The sequence below is a fragment of the Peromyscus leucopus genome, chromosome 15 (genome assembly GCF_004664715.2).
Source record: "Peromyscus leucopus breed LL Stock chromosome 15, UCI_PerLeu_2.1, whole genome shotgun sequence".
Lineage (NCBI taxonomy): Eukaryota > Metazoa > Chordata > Mammalia > Rodentia > Cricetidae > Peromyscus > Peromyscus leucopus.
The window spans coordinates 856,116-875,827 of NC_051076.1; the positions used below are offsets into that span (position 1 = coordinate 856,116).

The following is a 19,712-nucleotide window of genomic DNA, read 5'->3' on the forward strand; positions in this document are numbered from 1 at the left end:
TAAAGAAAGACACTTTTCATAATCACCCAACAATCCACTAAGTGAAAACATGTGCATTGGCTTAGGTGCAGCCTGCCAGGGGTCTCTACTGAATGGGAAACAGGTGCTCGCATTCTGTGCCATGTAATACCCCATTTACCCCCAAGTCCAAAGGTTACAGGACTAATAGCTGCCTTGCGGCAACCAGGGAAAGCAAGACATTGGCCCCGGCGGAACATCTGGGACATATTTTACATACTTGCAACATATGCTTCAGGTTCAATTAAAGTGAGGCTTTGGCACATTTATTAATCTTCTTTACTTTTATCCTATAAGAGGACCCATTGACCTGACCCCACTATTATACCATATGAGAAAACAGAGAAATAATGAGAACTAAAGGTCAGTACCTGTTCGTATGGTGAAAAGCACATTTGTTTTTTCATGAAATTCCATTACACATGACTCTACATACAAACTTTAACTGGAGGAACCAATGAAATTTTAAAATAGGAAATGACTCTTCTCCCAGTCAGACACACTGATAGCTAAGACTTACAATGTGTGCTCCGTGGGAGCCATGCTGATGGACAGAAGCTGGTGACAGATGCATGCGCAATCCTTCCTTATTTCCACTTTTGTTGCCTAAGAGAGCTTCAAAGTGTCTTGCAAATTACGACACTTGAGATTTTCTTCTAGGTTCAGACACCATTTTTATACTATCAATTTCACTATGGTCAAAAAAGAGGGGGAACTCACCCTCATATATAATTCAAACAAAAGGCTGGGTTATGAACAACAGCTCACAATGAAAACACACTATTTGCCCATATCAGCTACGGACAAATTTAGTGGAATTCACACAGTCACTGAAGCCCTCACTTTCGGTCTACATTGGTAACTGGATCTGAAAACGTGTTCGAAGTAGGGTGTCAATTTCAGCCAGCCAACCACTAGCTCACTATGTATACAGCTCCTGAGAGTTGGTGTTGCCACCCAGATGTGTTCAATCCAATCCGTGTTTTGGTGAGGTGGTTAACTAGGGAGGTTTATTTTTTGCCTACACCTAAGACCTTCTCTATTAAAAAAAAAAGTGAACAAGAAAATGAAGAGCCACAAGCTACTAACCAACTGGCTAACAATGTATGGCTTGACTTCCAGCAGAGAGACATGGAAGTAGTGGACGTCACTGGGGTTTCTATTTATTAACATTTCTAGGGAAACGCCTGCTGCTGGGATGGATTTTTATGGTGGCTTTAATAATAAAGTAGCAACAAGCAAGGGAGAATAGCCATAAATGGATGGCAGCTCAGTCTTTAGCAGCAGAGAAGTGATGATTCAGAGCCGGCATGTTGAGTTAGAGTACAGGCTCTCCACAGCTCCACAACCGACCTTAACAATAAATCAGACGGTTTATTGCCAGGGGTGTATGCTCATATTATTTGACTTTAAAAACGTGTGTGTGTGTGTGTGTGTGTGTGTGTGTGTGTGTGTGTGTGTGTGTGTGTGTGTGTTTGCAGACAGGAGATTTTGTTAGGTTATTTTTGATCATGGTACTAATGACTGAATGAGGTACAGGAGAAAAATTTCACATAAAAGCTCTATCAGTTTAAAAGCATTTGAACAGCATGGCAGGAAAGCGTCAGGTAAGCACGTGTGTTTCCATTCTACTGCAAAGTCAAATATTAGTTGGGGAACAAAGATTGTGAGGTGAAGCATTCCATGGGACACTTCCCCCCTTTGACATTTCCAATGCTTGCTTCCAACACAGACTCATACTAGGGTATAACTGTGCATCTCCTTTGGGGTCAAAGATCAAGGGTATACATTAAGATGCTCTGTCTTCCTTCAAAAACATCATTCCTTTCTGTAACAGTCGTCAGTTTTGGGTGGAGATCAAAATCTCGTTTTGTATGCTAAATAATGTGCAAGGAATTAATATTTTCTCCCTTGATCCTTGTCTATCTTCAGATAAGTTTTGTATCTACAAATGCCAAGAGATCACAATGCCTTGTTGCCGGAGAGAGCTGTTGTCCTAACCCCAGCCACTGCTGTGGTGGTACAAGGTCCTGCTAATTCCTCCCTCTCCCCAAGGAACCACCAACCCAAACAAGCCAGAAATCAGTTGCTGTTCACTGTAGTCTGTAACACGAATTGCTAAATGGTCTTATTAATAATAATAATAAAAAAACCCGGAGACAGATATTGGAGTGAAAGCTGAGAGATCAGAGAAATAGAACAAGCCAGCCACAAGTTCTTACTGCTAGGAAATCCTCAGCCCAAGAGAGAGCTACTTCCTGTATACTCATGCCTATATACCTTTCTGTGCCCTGCCCTCTTACTTCCTCTCTCTGCTGGGCTATATCACTTTCCTCTTTCTGCCCAGCTCTATCACTTCCTGTCTGTCTGTACAGATCTCCAGACCTCTATGGTTAACTAGTGCTGGGATTAAAGGTGTGTGCCAGTGTGGCCTTGAACTCACTGAGATCTGGCTGAATCTCTGCCTCCCAAACGATAGGATTAAAGGTTTGTGCTACCACTGCCTGACTTCTATGTTTAATATAGTGGCTGGCTTTTTTCTCTGATCCCCAGGCAAGCGTTGTTTGTAAGAGCACAAATAAAATATCACCCCGGTGGTCAGCATCGCCAAGTCAAGTGGCAAAACGAAATGCAAGTCTCTCCTAAGTCTTTTGTGATGGAAGAGGCATGGGGACATCATAGACCTAGGCAAGGGCAGTAAGCACAAAGCCATTCAAATGTCCTTCCAAGCACGTCATACACATATTCTTTTGCTGAACAATTCTTTGAAAATTATAGATGACATTATCCGTGTCCAACTCATGCAGGCTACTATTTTTTCACACCCGCCTCCGTCCCCCCAAAGCATAGACTGATTTGTAACATTCAGGATCGGACAAATTTTTGCCCTTCAAAAACGGTTGTCAGTGCTCTTATCCTCACAACAGCTATCAAGTTCAAGACAAGCTGATTTTTTTTTTCTCCTGGCAGAAAAATATTTGACCCAGCTCTGGACAAAAGCAGAGAGGATTTATAGCCATTTCTTCCTCATTGCAACACGCAGTGGCATTGTTAGGATGATAAACAGCACTGTCCAATTTTCTGGACTCAAAACACTTCAACTCCTTTTTCAACTGTCGGTGAGAACAGTATCATGTCTGCGTCTGCCACCCCCAGGTACCCAGGGCTGGGAGAGATAATTACCTTGTCATCCTTCTCATCTTCTTCCTCCTCGTCCTCCAGCATGTCCTCCACCACCTGCAGACAGAAACACAGGCTGTTTGTGCTCTTAGAGGAGAGGATTTTGTTCTGTCATTCTGATCCCTTTGGAAATGAAAACTTTATTAACATTTGAAACACATGCTCTGAGAGCAGACGCTTCATCTAGAGATGAAGATTAGGAAAGTGCTCAGCCTTTAATTGATTAAAGCCTCAGTCAGGAGAATCCTGCTCATGTGAAACGTTCGGTGTCAGAGAATCTGAAGTATGCTGAAGGTAAACTAACATACATCTGTGGGCTGCTCGAAATCATGATGTTTCCTTCCTAGTTCTCCTGCCGCCCGTTTCAATCGGGCGTTTTAGACATAGCACTGGATAACGAAGCCTGAAAGAGCCCTTCTATTTCTAACTTATGTTTTGCCCAACTATAAGATAAAACTATCTCTGCTAATTGATTCACACTGGTGGTCTGTGGCATAAAACTGGTGATGAATGTCTTATAATGGCTCAAACTTTAATTCTTATGTGTAAAATCAACTCTTGATTGACTTGTCCTGAATTCTATTTTCAGATTTTGTGGCTTACCTGAAATATTCCTTTTAATTCTTCATGATTTTTTGTAAGAATTGTGAATATATATTAAGATTAGAAATATATTCCACAATTAAATATAAAAAAATATAATTTACATTGGTAAATATGCATACTTTAAAAACAGTTTTATTTTATTTTATGTGTAGGAGTGTTTAGCCTGCATATATGTGTATCCACCACTTGCATGTCTGGTACCTGTGGAGGCCAGAAGAGGGCTTCAGATCCCCTGGAACTGGGGTTGCAGATGGTTGTGATCTACCACGCAGATGCTGTGAAACAAATCTGGATTCTCTGGAAGAGCAGCCAGTGCCTTTGAGCCCTGAGTCATCTCTCCAGCCCCAATATACTTATTTTTTGAATGGGAAAATCATTTTGGATCTAACAAACAATTTTTATTTCCTTTGGTCACTATATAATTGTGAGCATAATAAATGTAACTTCCAGAGGCAGATGGCTTACAAGGAATGTGAGGACTGTAAGGTCACATAGTGACTTCCTGGCCAGCCTGGGTTACAGCCTGAGTCTCTGCCTTAACAAACAAACCAACTAGAATTTACACTTTAAATAAATGTTTTCCCCACAATAACATGCACATGTGTGTGCGCTCTATAGAAACCAAAAATAGAAAACTCCTGGGAGGTATTTTTCAGGTAAGCCTCAGAGGACTATAATTATATAGAATATAAATTCTATATAATTTCTAATTCATATGCTGCTTTTTTCTAATATAGTTTGAATGTCTCAAAATAGAATGAGTTGAAACACAGTTATCGAATGCTTTGAAACCTTTCTCACCAGAGTTTTGATGATGACAGCATCAAATCCTTCTTTCATGTGACTTTTGGATACAAAGAGAAACTAAGACTGTGTAATGCTGCAGAACTGTACAAACTGAGATATAATGCTATATTCCCAGGTATTTTCTCTCAAGTTTTCTAAAAGTCTTGTGTGACTTTAATGAATAACCCAAACACAAATTCCAGATCTCATGAGCCAGTGTAAAATCAAAGACATCTGAAACCCCAGAACTGTTCCTAATTTAATCTCATACTTGACATCTTTGTTAAAAAAGTAGGACTTATGGCCTTCCTGCAGAACAGGGAACACTTCAGAAGGACCCCAGCTGGACAGAAGGTCCATCACCCAGGGACATGCAAGCAATTCAGTCTCCACAAACAATCTGCACACATTACACTCTCAACCTGGTTCAAACAGCTCTGGCCCAAAGTGTACTCTATAGGTTAGATGTGAACAGAAAGATGAGCAAACACACTGAGACTCCATCAATATTCACACCAACCCAGTAGAACTTAAGTAGGAGATCTCAGACAAGCCTTCATGTAGACTTAGTTTTCTCCTGTTTAAAGCATTCACATTATAAATATGGAGAAAATGGTGATAACTGTGGCAATGTATGATTGGACATTCAGATTGGATCATTTGAGATGGAGATTAGATTTCATCAAAAGAAGTCACTGAGCCCTCATGAGATTATATTTAAATGACTTTATGTCACAAATAAAAAATAACACTATCTTATAAAATGTATATTTAAATAAAAGACTTTTTCTTTCATTCTTTTTTCTTTCTTTCTGCTTGGCTAAAGTTGGTCATGAAAAGTCATATCTAATATGAGAAGAAAATAAACTCAAACACTACTGAAGCTAGTTTTGATTAAAATGTCTTATTGTAGGGTCTAGAGTGGTCGCTTAACATGTACAATCCTGTATTCAATACACAGCACCAGAAACAAGCTGGGCCCTGCTGTTGGTTGTTTTATCACTCTTTACTCTTCGGGGGCCCTGCCACCCAGCTGCCAAATAAACATACATGGAGGCTTATTCTTTCTTATGAATGCCCGGCCTTAGCTTGGCTTGCTTCTGGCCAGCTTTTCTTAAATTATCCCATCATATCTTTTGCCTCTGGGCTTTTACCTTTCACTAATTCTTACTCCAAGGCTTGCTGGATAGCTAGATGGCTGGCCCCTGATGTCCTCCTCCTTCTTTTCTTGTTTCTTCTTCTCTTTCCAGATTTTTCCTTCTGCTTATTCTCTCTACCTGCCAGCCCTGCTTATCCCTTCTCCTCCCTCGCTATTAGACCAATCAGGTATTTTAGACAGGCACAGTAACACAGCTTCACAGAGCTAAACAAAAGCAGCATAAAAGAATGCAACACACTTTTGCATCATTAAACAAATATTCCACAGCATAAACAATTGTAACACACCTTAAAATAATATTCCACAACAGTATCCTATACCTCATCTCTAACTCCTCATCACACCTCACTACCAGAAGGTGAATGTGACAGATTATGTCTTGCATATTGCAAACTACATAGCAGTTACTCAAGAACTGGTTTTGGTTGGATAACTAGGTAAGTGCATCATCTGGCTGTCATATCCTTCTGGTTGTTTTTGCTTTTCTGATGTCAGCCCTCCTGCCTCAGTCTCTCAAGTACTGGAACTGGAGGCATGCATCACTGCACCTGGCGCTGGGCCTCCAAACGACTGCACAAACTCCATGGTGTAGCATCTACTTTTTATTTCTCAGAGGTAACCCAGTTCATTTGACCTAGCTCACAAATAACCAATGATGTAGATGAATAAAGGCAAATGATCAAAAATTTTCAAAGTGTGGCTTGGAGACGGGTACCCATCTGCATCTATCTTTAAGATCCAGGGATCATCAATATTGAATTCATTTCCCAAACTTCAAAATATGAAAAATAAACAAACCACTAGGATAATTACACATTTTACAAATGAAATTGTGTTCAAGTGGGACTCAAGGAGGTCTACAGAATCAGGCTCTTTTGCAAAACCCAAACTGTTATTACCCTGCCCAAGTGGGTAATTGGCTCCATGCAGTTACTCTGCAAATGTGCTGCCAGGCGCCCCCAGCACAGCCATTGGCTTCTACATTTGGCAGAGAGTGTTGTGCTGTGTTCTGCTGAGGACCACCCTCCTCTGTTGTCTTTGGCTGTCATAGGCATTTACACATGAGGATCGGCAAAGCAGGTGATGGGTTCCTATTGACATCTACATGTAACTCCAGAATGTACCCCACTCGAACATGTTGTTCAGAGGAAGCATAAAATGCTTGGAAAATAGTGGTGGTCACAGGCTCTTTCCCACAGTGCTGATTAAGGACTCAATGAGGCTACATATGAAGTCTTAGCATACTTCTTGTATCAAAAAAATTCTCAAAAATGTCAGCTAATGATAAAAACAAAATGTCAACTATATCTTTAACATTCATTTTTAGAAATCAAATTATATCTTTTTTGTTCTGTATTCTGAATGACATAAAATTCTGTCTCATGTTTTCACTGACCCTAAGAAACACAAATCTGGGCATAGTATAGTTATAGATGAAGACTGTAGCTTGAAGTCATGATGGATTCATGACTAATCTCCAGGCATCAGTGACTCAGTGAACGGACAGCTCTGAGGGCATGTGTAGCTTCTAAATTTGTCTGTGCTTTTAGGCACACAGGCCAGGTCATGTAATGAGTCCAGAAACTGCAAGATGAGTTAAAAAGTAAGCTATGTAGTACATTTAATGACTGCACAAACCTGCAGCCTTCCAAGAGAACTCAAGAAAAATCCTGCTATTCAAAAAGAGTGCTGGAGTTTTAACACTTAACTAAGTAAAACAAATACAAAACAAGAGTTCTTGCCTCAAATTTCAGCTCATTCCTCCTTAAATAAAACCAAGTAAGTGCTACATAGTTCTTTTAAGTATTAAAAAACCAGTAGTTTAAAATTTGCAAGCAATAATTTAATCATACCACACCACACACGGTGGGCACACGCACACAAACGAGAGAGAGAGAGAGAGAGAGAGAGAGAGAGAGAGAGAGAGAGAGAGAGAGAGAGAGAGAGAATATTTCCTTCTCCTTCAGGGGGAAAAGGAAAAAGATTGAGAAAAAGATGCATTTGTTAGAAAAGATACATTTACTAAGTTGGATTTCCCCCCTTTTCTTAAAGAGAGTTCTCTAAGATAGGCTCCAGAATTCTTTTTCCAGATTATGCTTTCTGATACATTGCTTGAAAGCAAGTAGTATTAATCAAACAAAGGAAGGGCACTAGGGAAATCAGAAAGATGTAATGCAAGCACTTAAAAGTGACACGACCTTCTGTAATGTCGTTGGTCACAGACTTATATGCCACACACTGGAGGAAGGTCTGCAAGAAAACTGATTCTAAGTACTATTCCTTGATTGTAATACTAATAAAGATGACATTTTAAAAACCACACAGGCAGCCCCAAACATGGTGTGCCAGTCACATTACAGTCAAAGAACAAGCAGATACCATTATTTTCAGAGGGTTGTATCTCTTCTTCCATATTCAGTATCTGCTGAGCATTTGCCATTAGCATATAAAATTTAATATGGAGCAGTTACAAAACTCTCTTTTCAAAGTGAAACCAAGTTGCATCTATAGAGTCTATATGTCCAAAGCAGGTGAAAGGGCATTCTTTAAATAGTTTGAGTTTTTTTTGTTGTACCCAATGCAGTGGGACATTTTATAAATTGCAAAAAATTTAAAATTTTATTTGGCAGAATTGTTAAGGATACTGGTAATATGAATAAAGTGCATGTAGAATTATTCTACCATTGATCATGAGAGGTGACTGATATGGTTCTGAAGAACACAGAGAAAGGCTAGAAATAAGTGGATTTAGTTAACTCCATTATTAAAATCACCGCAGTTATCAACAATACATTGTAATACCAACTTAGGGTGTGTGCACACATCTAGGGTGGTAAGAGGACATTTAAAGGTCCTTGAAAATTATGAAAACATGCCAGTATTATTTTCCTTATGAATAATGTCTTCTCATTATTTAAAACTCTTTACATTAAAAAAAAGTGAAAGTAACTGGGTGATATTAACCTATTACCATTAGACACATAGAGCCCTAAATTGACCCAAAGTCAACGCTGACAGACAACAGTTCACTTCTCCTTGAAGACAATCTTTGAATAAATGCATGGTTTGCTAGGCTCAGAAACAATAGTTGCACAATTCAAATGTTTTGACTTCAATAGTCTATAAAAAAAAAAAAACCCAACACATTTAAAGAAATCACTGCTGGCCAGATGCACAATAGCAATGTTAAATATTAAAGTAAGAAACTTGTCAGAAGTTTTGTGTTTAATTACATATTTAAAATTCCCAATGGGTACAGATGCTTGTATTAGGTTGCATCACAGGACATGTGACCATGCCCATTGCAGGGAGCGACACACTAGGGGAGAGAAGACTGTTTCATCCTAGCCTGGATTTTGTTTAGATCAAAGAAATGCACAAGCCCAGCAGAGCATGCATTTCTGTGCCAATGGATTTATTACAGGTATACATACAATAGGAAAGTATGGATGTGTAGGGACTGAGAAAATGTACAGAACAATTTAAATGATTTTGGGTTTGAGAGTACCAGAGTTCTGGCTGAAAACTTCTGTTGTCAATAAGATCATTGTAGATGTGCTTGGACCTCTGTTACCTCTAAAATGTTTAAGAAGAAACTTTTACAGAATGAATGTAACAAGAAAACTACATATGTAATTTATTAATTGCTTGTAAAAGTAATGATGCATAAGCAGCTCTAAAATTCATTTTCATCCAAGTACTTCTCAAAGCAAACAAATGTATGATGACTTCCTAGTTTGATTCACACTATTAAGAATTTGACCTTGAAGTATTTCAGCTACAGTAGTCATCAAGATAACTGGAACACTGGATGTAATAATAATTAGTGTAGTAGCTTGCCAGTGAAGCTGAATGTATTGCAAGACAAAAGAAGGCAGACTAGAAAGAAAAGCATTAACACTCACTGCTAAAAGACTTCCTGATTTTTACAGAGACTCAAAGACAATTATTTCATGGAGAATGCATTTCCGTGGCTCCTTTTGGGAAGTGTCATGTTGTAATTTAGTCTGGTTCTTAATAAGAGTATGGCTTTAATATGGCTACCGGGTGACTCTTGATTCATGCCACTGATCATGTACAGCCTGTATTCTGCATCATCAACAGCATTCTCATTTGCAGTATAATATGCTTTGCTGGAAGGCATACAGACAGTAAATTTACTTGAGTGTCCAAAAGGATATAACCTTTCATTTTCTTAAGTGTCAGTTTAACTTAATATGCAGAGAAACCGTTCCACTAAGAAGGGCTAAACAATAACTAATACAAATTCTATATCCAACATAAGCATCTTAGATGAATTTCTCTTCATATTTCCTTCTAGTTTCTTAAATGTTAATTCTTACACAAAGCACTGTGAGAATTCTAGTGTTTATTTGAACTATGTCTCCATCTAAAGGCTTCACAATGTATTGTATTTTTGCATGCCAAGAATTTTTGGTGTCTTTATAATATTGTGTGTTAATTCAGCTGAACAGGATCATAGGGTGACCATTAACCTGTAACACACTACTAAAAATTATGTTTTCTTGAAAGTGTTATTTGCCAAATTACAGTTAAGGTGTATAAAAGTGCAAACATTTTGAATGGTTTAATGTGGTTTTCAAGTAAAATTAAAAGAGGACTTACTATTAATCTATTTAAAAAGACAGTATTTTTGAAGTAAAATATTCTGTTCATAAATAATAAAGAGTTCATATTAAAAAAGTAAATTTCTTAAATTTTTATGTTAAAAACCCAAGTTTCGTTCCTCACACACCATTTTAACAAGAAAGACATAACCTGAAATGTCTCAGACTTTGAAGCAGCCTTGGTAGTTTTTGTGCCTTTGAGCTGCCTCATGCAAGCTCCATGCTATTGATTTAACAGTTCCGTAGTGCAAGAAGAGAGGTTTGCATGGCCTCTGCTATGGCGCACGCCCTGACACCTGCACACGCTGTCCCACTCTAACTCCATCAGGTGTGCTGAGAACACGAAGGCTGCACCAGCCCTTTCTGTTGTAAGCAAATGCATAATTTAGCACATTGTATCACAGATAAACACTGCACATCTGAAACATTTGGGCTCTATAAGAAAAACATTTGCAAATAAGCATTTCTCTTAGAGCCTAATATCGCCAAAATTTTAGATCTTCTGAACACTTAAGAAAATTCATATTATCTATTTTAAGCAGTATGTTGAGTCACGGAGGGAGCAGGTGGAATGGGTTGTGTGTTCAGGGAAAAGACTTAGATATTAAGTTTTTTCTTTTGATAATTTTCACCTAGAATGTTCTAAAAACTGAGAACATTATGTCAGAATATTCAGCTTTAAAAATGAAGTGCGTTGATGCAAAATCACAGTCCCAAGACTTCAGTCCTTAGCTTATGTATTTTTCTACAAGTAATGATAAAATATTTTTAATCTTTTTTTTGCATAAAAAGAATCATCTTCACAAAAGAAAGCCCTAATATGCTTGGACCTACATTTGGATTGAAAAGAACATGTGCAGTGAATGATAAATTTTAGCTTAAAAGCCTGAGTGAAAAGAATGGCCAGGAACCTCACACTACCTGGTATAGCTCATGAGCTTCCCGAAATAAGTCAGCGCTCGCTCCCTAGTCTCGCTGAAGCCTGCCTGGTGCACTTATCATTTCTGCTTTATGTAGTGTACTATGTGATTGCTAAATTAGTGCACAATGCATTTATAATATTTATAGTACCAACATTTAGTTAAATAACCTTTATGTAAGATTTATGTTGATTTTTTATTTCTCATTTAATGGCAAATTATGAAGAGCATGTTTCATAAAGATAATTCTCCATTTAAATTCATCAGTCCATTAAATATTAAAATTATGTTTCTGATGCAATCGAGAACAAATTTGTCCAGCTTCAGTGATTATTTGCACTCATAAAAATTAGGCTTGATTAATAAAATTTAAATGCTTGATTAAGTTGACATTTTCATGTTCCATTCTGATTTATTAAAATTGCCCGTCTCCAGGCATGGCGTGCTGGTAGAGGGATACCTTTCCCCTTCTTTTTCCCGACTTGTCTTTTATGAGGCTTTTAGGAGAGGGGATTTTGGTGGACCTAACAGTGCTTTCAGTGAGATGTCCCATGTCAGCTGTGGTGTGGCCTGCCTTTGTCTGGGAACAGTGCAGAGGTACAGTACAATAATCAAGAAAAAGTTCTTTCTGATATTTCTGAATATAACCTGAAAAGTAACATACATCTATAGTACTCCATGGAAATGCATTTCTAAGAGGTTTTAATCTGCTAAAGATTTTCTTTAATCAAATTTTATCATATACTTTAATTTTTACCATTTGATACTTTTTATTGATATTAGTATATACATTTTTTGTTTTTGAATCACTCGCCTATACACAGCAGGCTGATTGGGCACACAAGAAGTCTTACTATGACATTACCTACACATTTGATACTTAAAATGACTAATGGCTATGGGAAAAAAAACCACAATTTTTAAAGGAAGTCTTATTATGTATCCCTGACTGGCCTGGAATTCACTATGTACTCCAAGATGGTTTTGATTGCAGGACTTCCATGCCCAGTGAAAATCATCATTCTTGGTAAAAACTTAGAAGGCAATATTTCACGATCATTGTTGACTAATGCAACATGTAAGCCACCCTTGATACTCACAATGGCTTACTCTGTTATTACAAGGTAAGGTAACTAGTGGTCATTTCTATGTGCTTGGCACATTGTGTTGGCTCATAAATCCCTGGAAAACTCCAACAATGTAGCTATTGTCCTCATTGCTCTGCAGAGAGAATTAAGGTGTAGGACGATGAATAAATTTGTGTAGCTAACAAATAGAAAGCTTGGAATTTAATCCTTGGATTTGTTATTTGTTTGGCCATTGATAGTAGAAATGACAATTATTTGGGAATGCTGTATAATAATCTGCCTTCTCAAAAAAGCAACAGTAGCTGAAGTCTCAGTTATTTTTGAAATGATGATGTGTAATTGTTATCTTCTTTTTCTTACATGATTAAATATATTCAATAACAACTGATTGATAATGCCCGCAAAAGTGTAAATTTCAGTTTGTCTACTACCATACTATTCCAGTTCCATATATGAAAGGGTAGAAAAGCTTAAAAGTTGTGTTATTGACAAATATACCTCACACTACTTGACAAATACAAGATCCAGGGCAATTAGATCCCTAGTAATGTTGCTGATTCATAAGCGTCTTCTATCAACTGATAGACATGTCATTTATTATTCACTTTTACTTTTTTAATGTGGATATTCAAGATCTTGATAACTTCCTGAGTCAGAGGTAATAAACATCTATCAAGACGTGGCCCAGTTGCTAAGGCATCCACTGTACAAGCATGAGGACCTGAGTTCAGCCCCCCCCGCCCCCGCATGTAAAAGCTGAGCATGGTGGTGCACACCAGTAGCCCCAGTGCTGGAGTGGGGCATGGGGAGCAGAGACAAAGCCATGCTCACTGAATCAATGAACTTCAAGTTCTGTGAGAGACCATGCCTCCAAAAATAAAGGTGGAGAGCAACCTATGTCAGCTGTGGCCCACATATACACAAGCACATGCACACATAATTATACTAGCATTACATACACCATAGTCAGCCTCACACATAAAATACCAATAAAAAGTGCCCACCCATATACGTGAACCCTTCCACCTGACCATCCATGCAGACTGTGATAGAAGTGTGAACGAGCTACAGGTCATGTGTGAGCAGGCGGCCTCCATCTCACCTCCTTCATCAGAGTATTTCTAATAGTTTGGTGTCAGGAAAAGAACGAGGCAAAATCATCTGGAAAGTATGAGAAAGGTCACTAGAAGTAGGGAATCCATCCTGAGCCCTGAGAAACTGGTCAGTCCCTTTTGTTCATTTCTCTGGTATCTCATCCCTCAATTAAAGAAGACAAGACTAGAGAAATAGGCCTTTTGAAGCACAGATACTTTATAAAAGCTGACTTATATGAGAAAAAGCACTTGAGTGAGACAATCTGAAGAACCCACAGGAGGTTTTGAGGGGAGTTAAGGGACTTGGTACTCCGGTATCTGTCTAGGGCTCCAGCCCTTTCCAGAAAGGGTGTGCTTTTATAAAGCACAAATCATAAAGCAATGCTTTCAAATTTCCTCCAGTGGCCAAGACACTTTATTTGGTGGAAACAGCTGGGTTTCAGGGAAGAACTCACTCTCTGTTAAGAACTAAGCACCTCTGCCTCATTACTTCCACTAGAAGCAGAGCGGCCAGGAAGAGTTCAGGCAGGTGGGAGGGGCTAAAGTATGAGACTAACTATGTCTTCTCAGACAACTGCCACTAACTTTAAACTCTCAAATCTCTTCTGAATCTGATAGATTTAAAGCGAGGACTGTGCTTCCGGCAAGGAGATCTTTAGAAGATTGCCTTTTAAAAATAGAAGTATTTCCCTAGCATCATTTTCTGTGTGAACGTACATGTCACGTACTGGTAACACTCATCTCCCATCATTCTACAGTTTTATCTTTCCAATTTTAAGTTCAGCTATAGTCTGAGAATGGAGTAAAAGGGCAGGCCACAAGAAGAGGAAGTATTAAAGGTAAACACAGAGTCAGTAAGGGAAAAAAGGACAGACTCAGGAGCTGGGCAGAAACTGCAGAGCCACAGATAGCCAGGCCAGATTTCTTTACGTGTGCAATGCACACGTAGTCATTATGGGGCATCTTTTAATACTCTACTTATCACAAACACACCTAATATAGTCAGGTGTTTGATTTAGTTGGTTGCTCATCCAGTGTGTCACAGACTGCCCAGGAAATGGGCACAATTTAGTCATCTTTGATTGTTAACGTCCAAATTTTAAAGAATTTTCGTGTAAATTTATACAACTTTTGACTGGAAAAGAAAGGTAAAGTATTTGTTTATTTATCAAACATTTTTATTTTGGGACAAGGTTTTACTATGTACTTCAGGCTGGCCCAGAACTCACAGCAATCCACCTCAGCCTCATGAGTGCTAGAATTACAGAATGAGCCACAGTGTCTGGAGTCAGCAACTGTCTTTTGAGCAACTATTCTGCTGCTATGTCTGAGAGATATTCCTCTGTGCTCGAATTAAATGCAACCATCCCAGGGTGGTGAGAGAGACTTGTAATGAACCAATGATTACAAATAGTGAGCAGTTGTTTTCCCTCTGTATTTTGCTTTCTAATTTGGTCTTGAGGTCTCCAGGAGTAGTTACGAGCCATGATACATACTTACTAGATGAGCTCTCCTGGGGGAAGACAAGTAGACACATGCCTGACTAGGTGCTCAGAAGGCTCAGATGTGTCAGCAGGTAGACACAATGATGGGGTGAAATAAAATTCATAAAACAAAAGAAATTTCTAGCAAAGTTTTCAGGGACATTAGGAGGACCATGGGGAGATGGAGGGACAGCCAGAGCCAGCGGGGCATTCAGTCAGAAGGTGGAACATATGGAATGAAGATAGGACATGTGTGACTATGTGTTTATTAGGGTTAATTTATTCCTGGGTTAATTTAAAGAAACTATAGGCAAAAGCTGGAACTTGTTTATTTGATTCTCATGTTAACTAATTTGTTTTATAATAGTCAGCAGCTGTGGGATGTGTTGGGCTCAGGGTCAGCTAGATGAGGTACAAGTGGGATATATTGCAAACAGCCATGGGAAGTGTGGTAATCTGAATGTAATTGCCCCCATAATCTCAGAGGGAGTGGCACAATTAGGAGGTGTGGCCTTGTTGGAGGAAGTGTGTCACTGTGGGGACAGGCTTTGAGGTTTTCTATGCGTAGGATACCACCCAGTGTCTCAGTCGACTTCCTGTTGCCTGCAAGATATAAGATTCTCAGCTACTCCTCCAGCACCATGTCTGCCTACATGCTGCCATGCTCCCCATCATGATGATAATGATCTGCACCTCTGAAACTGTGAGTGAGTGCCTTCAATTAAATGTTTTCCTTATTAAGAGTTGCCATATTCATGGTATCTTTTCATAGCAATAAAAATCCTAAGACAGAAGGTACATTTTGACTAGTCAAAGATGACCTGAAACTACTGAGTTTCAAATAACATGGTTTAGATCTAAAAGCAGGCAATTTGGCAGCAAATATATCAAATGAATTTATGCCAGAGAGATAAGAGAACTCCGAGGAGTTGTCTCGCTCACACTCTTGGGAGCGGGTGATAATGTGGACTGGTGGTAAGAGAACCAGTGAGGAGTCATCAATGGCTCTCCTGGAGGAAGGGTAGGAGCTGATCACCCAGACACATAATAAAATGTGAACCTTTTAGAAGGTGACCGATCATATTACATACAAAAAAAAATCTTCAAAATGAATGTATTTTGATCCAGAGGTCCTTTGAGGACTTTACTGAGAAGGAATTGCCCAAATATTCACTTCGAGTTTTCCTTCCAGCATTGAAATGAAAACAAACAAACAACAACAACAAAAAACTGAAGCAAATACTTTATAAAAACGATGTTTAATAAGAAAAAAATATAGTATTTTCATAATGAAAACATAATGCAGACATTAAAAAATATGTTTGTTAGAAGGTTTTCTGCAATATAAAGGATCATTCTAGCTATGCTGTAGAAGATAAATGTGAGTGAGCTAATGATGGACTTGATATGATACATTTCAAAATAAGCAGAATGAACAATAAAAATCTACACAAGTAAATAAATGCCTTTTCAAGAAGCGACTAGAAAGCAGAGAGAGTGAGTGGAAATTCGGGAAGCCACAGACATGTTGTCCTTCCCGTGCTCTTGGCGTTGCTGTCCACAGACCATTGACCCATCGCCTCTCCAAGCTCTTCAACTCCTCAAACACCTCTTGGTGTCAGCAGCTCAGCCTTGTTGGGCTGCTGCACACACAGCTGAGGAGACGCCTCAGAGCAGAGCACCTGGCTTGTGACAAGCTGCCAGTTGGCCCCAGCGCTCCATGTCTGTGTCATGCCCTTCGGCTGCAGAGCCGTAGTGTATTCTCTTGGACCTTTGTGGTAATGAGTCGGTGTTCCGACCAGGCTGCATGTCAGTGCACAGGGTCTACATGGCTCCCGGGACTCCATGGGGCTGGCACCATGTTTGTGTGCGGCCTGCATTGCACCTCTGTTCCACACAGAGCGCCCACCCCAGTGAACCAGCTCTGCTGAAGTCACCATCTTGTTTTGGTTCAGTTTCCTCACTCACCCAAAGGAAGACACATCAGTCTCAACTTCCTGCCTTTCTTTGTTTCTTTAAAAGAGAGAGAGAGAGTGTGTGTGTCGGGGTGCACGTTCCAGGGCACATGTGTAAAGGTCAAAGGACAACCTCAGGTATTGGACCTTGCGTTCCATCCTCTTTGAGGCAGGGCTCTTTACTCTTCATTAGGCCTGGGGACTCTCTAGTCCCAGGGCCCCTGTCACGGTAAGGCCCTTGCAATCACAGATGCTCACTGGATTTTACACAGATTCTGAGGATTCAGGCAGGGACTCGTGGCTGCACAGTAAGTACTTCACTCCCCAAACAATCGCCTCAGCCCTTCTTCCCGCCTTTCATCTGTGTGGTGGGAACCAAGGAGTTGCACAGGCAATAACAACAGAACACAAGCAACCATGCCAGAATAAACAGAAGAAAAGCCCAAAGCTGTGGTTTGCATGGATCCTTCTTATAGGAGACTTCCCAGCCATCCTTGAAGACCCCAGGGAACAACCAATACAGCACAATTGTCCCAATCAGATTTTTATTTCAGGATGATGACCCTCCTCCTAGTCTTCAAATAAAAATATAACTAAAATTACCAGATGCTTACAGGGCATTCTGATAAATTAGAATTTTATTAGAAGCTTTATTGCTACCTGAAATTCTGATTTGATCAGTCATCTGTGGTCTTTTTAAAGACTTTTTTATGTATGTGTATGCCTATATAAGTGTATGTTCACTGTGTTCTTGCAGGAGCCCAAAGAGGCTAGAAAGGGGTGCTGCTCCCTGTGGAATTGAAGTTACCAGCAGTTGTGACTGAACCCTGGTACCCTGCATGAACAGCAAGTGCTCTTATTCACTGAACCACCTCTCTAGCCCAGGTCACCGGTGTTTTTATTTGCTAAATGTGTCCTTCACAACTCTGGTTGAATCTTTCGGGCTGCAGGGCTGGAGTGTGCACAAGGGAAGGTCTAGTCATTTTCTGAGAGAGGGAAATGATACCATGGTGGTGATGGTAAAGGTGGAGGCTGGGATGAGAGACAAAGGGCCACGTGCAAGTCTTGATGCAGTGATCGGCATCCACGTGTTCCAGTATCACTCTACACTGTGACCAGTCAGCGGGATTAAGTGGGTAATGAGCGTCTCTGGAAGGTTGTGGGGTGCACTTTCCTATGGCATCTAATCAGCTCTAACTTTCAACTGCCTTATGCTCAGGATTCTTGGGGAACTAAAGGTCTGATTCTTTTCATGGTCCTCCTCAGATATTTGCAAGCTGGTAACCTCTGAAAAGTTGAGAAAGCACAAAGGAGAAAAGAGCGATCATCCATTTTTAGATGTGTTCAGAGGCTGGATGACTCAGAGCTGCTTCTGTTAAGAGCACTGAAGATGTGGTCTTTTTTGGTACTGAGAGAAAAACACAGAAGACTTGTGCTCTATGTTACTTTCAGTGGATGATAAAATCCCACTGAAGTTGAACCAATGGTGTATACAAAGCGCTTTTGCGAACAGTCCTCTCCTCTCTCAACTTGGCTTTGGCCAGCCCGGTTGGGGCTCTTTATGAGTTAGACTCACTTCTGCACCATTCCCCAGACTCAAGTATTCCACCAAGGGCTGCTTTCTAGACAAGAGCACTGGCAGAAAACATAATAAATGTGTTTGACTGAAGGGACTCAGGACAGACACCAAATGTTCCTGTGGTGACCAATCCCAATTTTCCAACAGCGTTTCCTTCCTTCCAAGCTTTGTTTCTAGTGGTAAGCATCTGGGCTTAAATGGCTCAGAGCCGATGAGAAAACAAATTGAGTACCACTAGAGAAGGGAGAAGAAGCAAATGCCTTCTCATTGGAAGAACTAACGGAACATTCCAGTGTTTACTCGTGTTTTAACAAGGCAGACTCTGTCTCCATTTATGTCACAGTCATACCATGAGTCAGAGTGATTTCATTGATCTGCCCCACTCTGTCTTTTTCATGCTACCATTGATTAGTAACCGAGACTGCTGTGTAGGAGGCATATCATGACAGCGGAGATGAATGTTCTTTTAAAGTGTAATTAAAAAATCCTGCTTGAAGAATGTCTGTATGCCAAAAAATTCCAAGACTTTCTTCACAACTGTGCAGGATGCTCAGCTCTGACTTACTCCTCCCATGCTCACCTGGGTGAGTAGAGAGTCACTCCACGGGCCACCAACACTTCCCAAATGAAGGCAGCGCCTGGACTGGAGCAGATGTCTGCATCGTTCCTTAAGAAGTCACTGAGAAGCTTATGAGAAAGAATCTGGGGCATCTGGGGTTCTGTGGAGTGCCCTGGGCACCCACGGAGATTATTATGTTTTCTGCCAGTGCTCTTGTCTGGAAAGCAGCCCTTGGTGGAATACTTGAGTCTGTGGAATGGTGCAGAAGTGAGTCTAACTCATAAAGAGATAGGCTCCAGCGGGCACTACAAAAGCAGCCCCAGGCTTCAGAAAGTAGCAGACTTGTTCTCACTTCACACTGACTGTGTGGTGGAGTTCCTTGTTTATCTTGCATTTCAATTTCCAATTTTATAAATTAGGGGTAAAAGCATTTAGAATAGTTCACTTGATATAATTATTGTAAAGAATGAAAAGAGTGATGTCTCCAAAAGGCTTAGCAGTATACCTGACGTATAGAAACTGTTTAATAAATATCTGCTCCATTTCTCCGAGTTAACAGTAAAAAGTGGGAGGAAGCTAACGAATGTCCATCAAGGCATGTGCTTGAGGGTGGAGTCAGTGCTGCTGTCTTTGCTCAGGGGGAAGTGGGATGTACC

General features: G+C 39.9%; 1 protein-coding gene across 1 annotated transcript in view; it reads right to left on the minus strand.

Annotated features, from left to right (window-relative positions):
* The window catches only part of Mctp1 (multiple C2 and transmembrane domain containing 1), a gene marked incomplete at its 5' end in the record, with an annotated part of 237,531 nt that overhangs the window by 66,219 nt on the left and 151,600 nt on the right, over positions 1–19,712 (minus strand). Inside the window, one exon of the mRNA XM_028891575.1 lies at positions 3,202–3,255. Within this exon, the coding sequence (XP_028747408.1) occupies positions 3,202–3,255 (54 nt within the window). The remainder of the gene's footprint in view (positions 1–3,201; positions 3,256–19,712) is intronic.